Genomic DNA, 9,231 nt, shown 5'->3' with positions numbered 1-9,231 from the left:
CTTTCAGGGAGTATACACCCCCCCCCCCCCCCCCTCGGATTCATCTCCAACTCGGACTTTTCAATCATCACGTACTGTAGTACTGGACCCCCGACCATCAATCCATTTATTATGTTCGCTGAGTGCATACACTCATCTCTAGCTATGGTTCAAAACCCTTGGTATCATGCTTGGTTTAGATGCCGCTTGTTGTGTTGACAGTCGACCGTCTCTCCAGGAGAGAGTTTGACCAAGGATTAACGACATGTACTACGCTTGTTGCACACGGGCGACTTGTGTCTGTTCCTCTGCCGGGAACATACGCGAACATGTAACCTTGCTAGACCCAGCACGAACGTAAACTTATTGTGATGCAGATAACGCCTGCGCTTGATATCTGACACATAGAACATACAAACTTTCGCTCAGGCATGCTGATTTATCTAGTATCCAGAAGTTCCTGGCAAATCCATCGGCCTAATGGTGACTTTGACCCACCTAGCCTGCTTTCATTCCTACTCCTCAACTTCAGCACATGTTCCTGGGCAACACATCAAACTTCACCACTACACTCGTCCCGCTTTACCTGCAACCACATGGAGGCCCAACTTAACGCATTCGTGAGTCGGTCTATGAGTCTACAAACCGCACTCTCCTATCTCTAGCTATCTTTACAGGGTCTCTTGTGGCTTCTCTATGTGTCATGCTGTGGATCAGGTGCCGCCTGCTAGCAAACGCTCGCCTACTAAGCGAGTTTAATTCGTAATTGATGGTATTTTCTTCAAGACCAGAACCTCTTCTCTAACCTGGTAGATGATAACTGATTCGCTATATAAAATGGTCATGTCGAACAACTCCAGCACAAAGCCATCAACACACGATCAACACGATCAACCAGTCCTCTATTAACCGTTGATAAACTTCCCTCGGCCTTGGCACAGACTCTGCGTCGACATGAGCAGTAACATCGTCCCCATAACCAATAAGGTCAAGGTAAACCTTATCAGCTACTTGGAAAAGGCCAAGCGACAGCATATCGACAACTGTAGTTGGACTGTCAACTGGCATTACGCTCACGGAGAAGGACGTGGCAATAGCACGAAGGCGAATAAATTCCCAACCTCCATCGCCTACCGTCAAACGAGCGATGGTGAACATCAAACCCACCTCGCCATCGAGGTTGATGGAATTCACCATTTCCTCACCGCAGACAAGCGGGGGGAAAGCATAACTACTGAGATGTGTTGGGGCAAAGAGGCGCCATTGATGAAGGATGTACTCGGGGCCTATCAGACACAGTGGGGCATCCTCGGCGACAAGACTCGGTCCGAGGAGGAGGCCGAGTAGTTGCCTTTTGGGCTGAGCTGGCGGTGAATAGCGAGGATGGTTAGGCGGAGTAACCTTGAGGCAGGGTAAGCGGATGCACGAGCTGCTGTCCAGTCTCGTCCCATCACAGTGTTCGATAGCTCGCAGTATGTTATTGACGTAAGGTCTTGAGTGCAAGGTGTGTGTTCGCAGACAAAGGCAACACACATGCTAAGGGGAGGGGGGTAAGGCCTTTCTGAAACTCTTTAAAGCCCGCAGTCAGACAAAACAAAACAGATAGGCATCTTTACTTCTAGTATCCAACTCAGAAGTTGGAGGTATAGAGAGTCTATGAGTCTACAGGATAGAAAATACCATCAACATAACCTAAGTAACCGCCATGATGGAACCCGTGACCATGACAGTTTACCTCTTTCCCACGCTTTACTCCAACTAGCAATCTGATGACTGCCAAAGATAGACCAGAGCGACGACCAGGTGGCAAGGACTTGTGGTTCATCCCCCCACCGGACTTTTCCAAAGCTCAAGTGGTGTTGCGCGCCTGTACCCTCCTGCGAATCTTGATGGCAGTGCTCTCCCTTGGGATTCTATATTCCCACATAGTCTGCATGGGAGGTTCCTCATCCCCAAAGTCTACATCATAATTCATAACAAGATACGCCAAAACAACTTTCATGACATGCGAGCCAAAGAACCGCCCTGGGCATGCGTTCTTCCCATAACCGAATCCAAGGAAGCTCTCGTCGAGAGTCACAGCAGAACGAGACGGCGAAGTCCCATCCGCGAACCGAAACAGTTTGAAAGTGGCTGCATCTGCGTAGAAGCTTTCATCCATATGTATACCATGCATCGGGACTTCGATATGGACACCGGGCGGAACGTGAATGCCGTTGTCGAGAGTTATACCGGGAGAGTTGACGCGGCGCGGGAGGGCAAAGAGACCAAAGTCGGACCAGCGCATTGACTCGCGAATTACTGAGTCGACAAGAACGAGCTTGGATATTGTGGCGCGATCCCAGATCTTGGTAGAAGCCAGGACTGATGTCGCCTCATCGCGGAGTTGAGAGAAGGTCGAGGCAGCGTGTGCGCCGTTGCAGATGTCGCTGAGAACGGTACTAAAGGGGATCGATCCGCCTTGAACGAGGTTGAAGTTTAGAATCATCATACGATGACCTATACGGTGCGTTTCGAGTTGTGACGGATCGCCCGTCGCGGCGCTGGCTTCTATGATCCATTGGAGGATGTTGACCTGCATTACTTTGAGCAGAACTCTAAAGGTAAAAATAACCCGCTTACCGGCTTCTCGCTTGTAGAGTTCTGATTAGCTTTGAGATAATCTTGTATAATCGGAGTACAGTATTTGATGCCTGCTTCGGTGTCCCGTCTTGCATTCCATGATATCAACGGAGCAAGGAAGGGTTTGAGGACTTTTGGAACCAACGTGATGAACAAACCCTGGAACGGCATGTCGATGGCAAACCGGCGCATAGTCTCAAGGAACGCTTCGTCTCTGCCTAGGTTTCCGAAAGTCAGTGGCTGATCTTGCGATAGTGGAAGACAACTCACATAGTGGAAATCCAACAAGAACTCTGTTCAGGCCCCGCGTGAATATCCTCTGCACCGCTGGCCAGAGCTTCACCTCTCTCCACTCTTGACTCATGCCAAATTGCTCATCCACTGCAAGGCACAGTTCCTCTTGCAATTCTGCTGCAAACTCCTCGAATCTCTTGGTAATCCACTTGCGAATCACATCCACGGTGGAACTGCTCGGGTAGACTTCTCGATCGCGGATTGTCCATTCAAAAGATAACGCTTCTGAGGCTGGATCGTGGGCCAGCAGCTCATCTTCGCGTTTGTTGTAGATGGCCTTGAGTTGGGCCGGAGGAAGAATGAGGACCTTGCCTTTTCGGAATGAGGGGATTATGAAGGGTTGATTGTGTCGCGAGTACTTGGGCACAGGTTAGTTGGACAATGTCTCTATGGATGGGGTACTCACCATCTCATACCCCTCCTTCATCCACTCTTCTGTTTTTGAAAAGCTGCGCAGTTTTGCTCTGGTCCATGCAAACCACTCATCCTTTCGAACACCAACGCAAGGTAAAGTTCCATAAAAGCTGCTGTTTTTCGTACTTCTTTGCCAACCAAACCATCCTATGACAAGCAAGACGAACGCGAAGAGGAAAAAGGTAGCCATAACGCAGCTCAGATATCCGCACGATGTTCAGAGTGCAAGGTAAGTCTTAAGCAATAAACAGGCTCTAGACTTGGAACAGAAATCCAATGAAACAATGATTCCACGAAGGGAAGAGAGCATTATAAAGTATGAGGATATGCTGAACAAGAGTAAGCGCTAGCATTTATGACCAATTGAGAGGTGATCGACAGACTCAATTAATAGCCTGTAAGGCATCCAATCCATCCAGGCTGTGTATGTTTATCCCTCCACTTTCATTGGTCACATCGGTTTACATCGCTCGCATAAAAGTTCGGATCGAGAAGCGCCAAGGAGCGGACTCAAATATGTGCCTCACGAGCAACTCCAAAGCGGGCGTATCGGAGTCAAGCTCACTCATTCATTGAGTTCTTTGACACTCTTTCATCGACAACTGCACTACCAAGTCCAGCCAAAACCCTAATCAATATCATGAGCTGCCATTATCTCGAAAAACTGTCTGGCGAAAGAGGAGACGAGCTCTCGCTCTTATGTCCGCTCGAACGATGCTCGCCCTGTTGAAACTTGCGGTATCCCCAGTGGAGAATTCTTTCATCGACAGATACACTCAGGCCTGTGATGCTGATGAAATTGAAGAGGCCAGGGCTCTATCAGACAAATTCTCGACGCTATTGTCGACGCTGGAAGAGACATATTTAATCGTCTGGCTCCACCACCTCCGTTTCTCGAAACATTATTGCAAGACCTTCATACCCTACTGTGCCCCAAAGAATTTTTCTTTTCTTTTCAAACGTTGAACGGACAAGAAGAGTTGCTGCGCCAGAATAGTGTTGTTAAACAACGCGCTGTTTTCGTAGGCCAACCTGGCCAACCATTCCACCTCAAGATGCACAAAGATTGCAACCTCCCAGCTTATTCTACTAAGGAAATCCATGTCGTCAAAAGTTTTCGTAACGCAGGTTATATCGCCCGTGTACAAGTCGCAGGCAAAGAGATGTGTTCAAAGGCTGGAGATAGCGGGCCAGGATGCCGCACAACGAGAGCTTGACTGCCTCTGGAAAATTTTGATACCCCCTCACGAAGCTGCCATCCGGTTACCCAAGCTTCTTGGTCTGATCTCATCACCCGCAAATGGTAACACGATTGGTTTCTTGGAGGATTATATCCCAGTCTCAGAAGCTTGGGAATTGTCGACACTTGGAAGGATCGATAATGTCTCTACGACTGACGAGAGCCGTGGGAAGAAGTGGACATCTCAGGTTCGGGGCACAGTTGATCTTCTTCATGAGATTGGTATTATATGGGGTGATGGCAAGGTTTCTAATGTATTGATTCATCGTGAAACGGACGACGCATGGGTCATCAACTTCGGGGGCGGCTGGACTGAAGGTTGGGTAGATGAAGAATCAAGCGGAACTGTGAAGGGAGACGAGATGGCTGTGAAAAGGATATTTGAGTACCTGCAAGTTACATCACCTAACAAATGACTCCGATCAAAGTTGACAAGCCGCTTCCACGGTATCTGGGTTGCACTCAACATGCTCTCAGCTCCCTCAAATCAAACGTCTCCCTCGACACCGCTACGGAAAAACCATGTTTCTCCCTCATCCGAAGCCACTTTGACGTGGAATGCCATCATTGCCCACCGCCGATACAAACCGTGATACAGATGCAGTCATGACGACTGACTACAGGCATCTCAGCTGCTGTCTCACCAAGAGCCTCCCTGTCTTGGCACCCAATTCGAGATAGCTGCAGGTTGACAGGTGTCGTGGTTGGTCGAATCTGAGACACGGGTCATAGCGGGCGGCTGAAGCCGCGGGGCCGAAGATCACCTTCCTGCATGGGACTGATCAGCTCGGAACTATTGAAAGCCACAGTCATTGCTGTCACTCACTAGATTGGGCTGTAATGCATTAAGATATCCCGGTTGACAGGGCTCCTTGGTAGCTAGGGTCGGAGGCCTTGGTGAAGATGGTACCAGATTCAACTCGTCCACGATATCGATTAGAAATCATTCTTGAGTCCCTGTGTACGGTATGGACATTACGCAATTGACCAATTATTCTCGTTTCTTGGCCTCCAATGAACGATGACCTCAATGGCTTCACATGAATACTCTCTTTGAGGACCCCTTGCTGCGATTCCCGCCGGCCGGTTTCGTTCCGGCCTGCAGGTCTCAGTTTTCGTGAAGACATGCTGCATATCCAACTCCACTACCAAGTCTTGTAGCATTCCACGCCATGTGATGAGACAATATTTTACGTACGAGATGTTGATCATGTTTATCAAGCTTCCGAGGGAGAGCAGTCATACGTCAGTCCAGTGACGGAGACCAAAGGTCAACAGATTAAGAGTATATAATGATATAGCGCGCAGTCTCATTTCTGGAGCTCGAAAATTCACTTTCAAATTCTTCCAAAATATCAGTATCAAGAACTAATCATCATGCCTAAAGAAAACGACGATATCCGGGACAAGGAGTTCGATGCCGTCCACGCATACTTCATCGGGCCCAAGGGCTCCAACCTCCCAGAATTCCGAGCAAACATCAACACCATCCTCGATGAACTCCTCGCCGCTCGTCAAGCCTACCACCCAGAAGACCAAGTCCGTCCCCTTCCCTTCCCCTCCCTCCTACTCCTCAACTAACACTCTCAGGCCTTCATCTCCAAAGAATACCGCCGTTCCCCCGTCTTCCTCAAAGCGAGATCCGATCTCCGCCTCGCCACCGAAAAGGTCGCACAGCTTCTTGGCGAACACTCAGCTCCCTTCTGGTCACCCCGCTATGAGGCGCACATGTGCACTGACCTTACCATGTCGTCGCTCCTCGGGTATTTCATGACCATGCTGTATAACCCCAACAATGTCGCGCTTGAGGCTAGTCCGATGACGACGCTTGTTGAGCTTCGGGTTGGGCAGCAGTTGTGTAAGCTTTTCGGGTACAATACTGATGTGCAGAAATCTCCGGTTTCGTGGGGTCATATTACTTGTGATGGGACGATTGCTAATCTTGAGTCTATTTGGGTTGGTGCGTATTCTTATTCTGGTCATGGTGAGGGGTGCTGACAAAGGTAGCGCGAAACCTCAAGTTTTACCCGCTTAGTCTCTGTCTTGCATTGCGACGTGGAAAACTTCAGTTCATCGGTGATAAGTTTTACGCCACTCGGTGTTTCCACGCAACCAAGAAGACACTCTTTAAGGATCTCAAAGGATGGGATCTGCTGAACCTCAGCTCCGAGGTCATTCTTGATCTCCCCAATGAGCTGAACAAGCAATTCGGTATCACCAGCAAGTTCCTTGAGAGTGCTCTCAATGAGTTCAACATCCAGACCATTGGGCGCGAGGTACTTGAGAAGGAATTCAAGGTCAAGAACCCGATCAAGTATTTTGTTAGCAAGACGCGTCACTATTCTTGGCCCAAGGGAGTCGGTAAGTTATTTCCCCGCTGTGTTCAAGGAACAGGTGCTGACCACTGCTACCATAGCAATCGCCGGCCTGGGCTCAGGCAACGTGATCGGCGTCGATGTCAACAACGCTGCCCAGATTGACATCAAGGTCCTTGAAAAACATCTCGAACACTGCGTCGAGACCGAAACAGCCGTCTTTGCAGTCGTAGCCATCATCGGATCTACCGAAGAGGGTGCAGTCGACAGACTCACCGAGATCATCCGCCTTCGTGATAAGTTCCAAGAGGAGCATGGTCTCTCATTCCTCGTCCATGCCGATGCAGCTTGGGGAGGCTACTTTGCAACCATGATCAACCCTGACCGGCGATACAGCGTTGAGGATCAGGTTTCCACTAAGCCTGAGCCTGAGTGGTACCTCGATCCCAAGACTGTTGAGGACATCAAGGCCATGGCTGAGGCGGACTCGATTACTGTCGATCCGCATAAGGCTGGGTATATCCCGTACCCGGCTGGAAGCTTGGTCTACAAAGACGGACGGATGAGGCATCTGGTTACATGGTCCGGCCCGTATCTTTCACAAGGCTCTGCTGAGAATATCGGCGTCTATGGCGTTGAGGGCAGGTAAGTTTTCCATCAGTCACAGTGTAGGACAACGGCTAAGCCTCCTTCAGTAAGCCCGGTGCTTCAGCGATGTCAGCTTGGTTCTCCAACTCAACCATCGGCCTCAATCATAATGGCTATGGTAAGTTACTCGTGGAAAGCAACCTTACCAGCGCCATGAGTAGCCTCAAAGTCCCTTCTCCCCAGTTCTATTACTGACATTTCTTAGCTCTCGGCTCACTACGCACCCATGATCAACGACGATTTCATCTGCGTTCCGTTCAACATGCTCGCGGCCGAGAACAACGGGAGTCGAGGATTCCTCTCCAAACCCGTCGAAAAGCAACGCGACAAGATCCGCGATCTCATCATCGGAAAGAAGGACCACGAGATCTTCGCCTCCAAGGATGCCATGAAGATCATCCGCGATCTCGGCTCGGACACCAACATCAACTGCTTCGCACTCAATTGGAAGGACAAAGACGGTAATCTGAACACCGATCTTGAAGAAGCAAACTATCTCATGAAGCGAGTCGTCGATAGACTTTCCATCACTTCCGCCAACACTGATCCTACCGAAATCCCAATCTTCCTCACATCAACCCAGTTTCTCCACGAGGACTATGGTTCTTGCGCTCATAAGTTCATGGAGAGAATGGGCGTCGGGAAGTCAAACCAGAGCCTTTTTGTCATTCGAAACGTGGTCATGAGTCCATTCCCTACTCGTAAGAACTTTATTGACAAGTTGATGCGAGAGTTTGAGGAAGTCATCCGCGATGAGGTTGGCAAAGTTCGGAAGAGAAATGATCCTGGTCAGAAGAAGGTTCAGTTTCTTGTGCAAGGAACACCTGGCTCTTCTGAGGTCTTCTTGTCGTTCCAGGCCTCGTTTCATAGTGCGACGAAACGGCAGCAGATTATCCTGTCTGGGACTCTTGATAGTACTTTGCGGGACTTTCATAAGGAGCTTACTGGTGGCAACCAGGATAGTATTGTTATGCTTGAGTCGACTGAGAAGGTCTTCATTGAGGATGTCGTCGAGGTACTCGGTGATTTGGATGTTATCATGTACGAGAAGGGAACCAAGTAAGTACCTAGGCCGGTATTCATCGTCAAATACTTACTGATATCTCTCAGGAAATACCACCAGAGAGACGGAACCATCACTCTCAACTCAGTAGTCAAGAGTCGCCCTCTGAACTCCATCCATCGCGAAATCGACTACCCCGCCGACTTCATGCCCTTTTACCTCTACGGCAACGAGAAAGAAATCCACTGCTCACACATGCTCGTCAAGTCCCCCAACATCTCCCTCGCAGCCAACCACGTCACTTTCAAACCCAGCCTCACCGCCGAGATCAACCACCGCCAATCTGTCCCCGAGCTTCTTGCAGAGGGTATGATCCTCGGTCTCTCCGAAATCCCCGAAGATTCCATGCAACCTTTCCCTGAGAGGAACCAAGATCTAGCTGAGGAGTTCTTCTTCCGTCAGGGTCAAAAGTTCAAGGTCAAGATTTGGAAGGATCCGAAGGATGCTGCTGCTCGTGGACCAGGTTTGCTTAAGGACCTTGGAAGGCATTTGTATGAGGGTGAGATGACGCTGGGAGAGAATGTGTTTGTGGATGCTGAGGGGCCGAATGAGGATAAGTTGAAAGACAGAAAAGTTGAGTCTGATTCGTGGCAGAGAAAGTTGGATGAGGTTGGGAGATTGTTGGATGGTACTCATGTCAACTGTCAATAGAGCTT

The 9,231-nt window shown here is 49.5% G+C and overlaps 5 protein-coding genes across 5 annotated transcripts; 4 read left to right on the top strand and 1 right to left on the bottom strand.

Moving 5' to 3' along the window:
* Positions 1-933: 933 nt before the first annotated feature.
* Positions 934-1,326, top strand: FVEG_01764 (hypothetical protein; the record flags this gene model as incomplete). The annotated part of the gene is made up of 1 exon (XM_018888761.1): positions 934-1,326. One exon carries the CDS (start codon positions 934-936, stop codon positions 1,324-1,326), a length of 393 nt encoding a protein of 130 aa, XP_018744765.1.
* Positions 1,327-1,828: 502 nt separating this feature from the next.
* On the bottom strand, positions 1,829-3,499 carry FVEG_14919 (hypothetical protein; the record flags this gene model as incomplete). Its single annotated transcript, XM_018903953.1, has 4 exons — positions 1,829-2,554; positions 2,602-2,815; positions 2,868-3,253; positions 3,302-3,499. The coding sequence occupies 4 exons, from the start codon at positions 3,497-3,499 to the stop codon at positions 1,829-1,831; spliced, it is 1,524 nt and encodes a 507-aa protein (XP_018744766.1).
* Positions 3,500-4,008: 509 nt separating this feature from the next.
* On the top strand, positions 4,009-4,275 carry FVEG_01767 (hypothetical protein; the record flags this gene model as incomplete). The annotated part of the gene is made up of 1 exon (XM_018888762.1): positions 4,009-4,275. The coding sequence occupies one exon, from the start codon at positions 4,009-4,011 to the stop codon at positions 4,273-4,275; it is 267 nt and encodes an 88-aa protein (XP_018744767.1).
* Positions 4,276-4,410: 135 nt separating this feature from the next.
* On the top strand, positions 4,411-4,965 carry FVEG_14920 (hypothetical protein; the record flags this gene model as incomplete). The annotated part of the gene is made up of 1 exon (XM_018903954.1): positions 4,411-4,965. The coding sequence occupies one exon, from the start codon at positions 4,411-4,413 to the stop codon at positions 4,963-4,965; it is 555 nt and encodes a 184-aa protein (XP_018744768.1).
* A 961-nt stretch (positions 4,966-5,926) lies between these two features.
* On the top strand, positions 5,927-9,226 carry FVEG_01768 (hypothetical protein; the record flags this gene model as incomplete). Its single annotated transcript, XM_018888763.1, has 7 exons — positions 5,927-6,088; positions 6,140-6,505; positions 6,553-6,910; positions 6,966-7,509; positions 7,560-7,680; positions 7,718-8,571; positions 8,623-9,226. The coding sequence occupies 7 exons, from the start codon at positions 5,927-5,929 to the stop codon at positions 9,224-9,226; spliced, it is 3,009 nt and encodes a 1,002-aa protein (XP_018744769.1).
* Between the last annotated feature and the right edge of the window lie 5 nt (positions 9,227-9,231).

The sequence above is a fragment of the Fusarium verticillioides genome, chromosome 6 (genome assembly GCF_000149555.1).
Source record: "Fusarium verticillioides 7600 chromosome 6, whole genome shotgun sequence".
NCBI classification, from domain to species: domain Eukaryota; kingdom Fungi; phylum Ascomycota; class Sordariomycetes; order Hypocreales; family Nectriaceae; genus Fusarium; species Fusarium verticillioides.
Note: the sequence above shows the minus strand (reverse complement) of the source record. Positions and strands in the feature narration are given on the sequence as shown.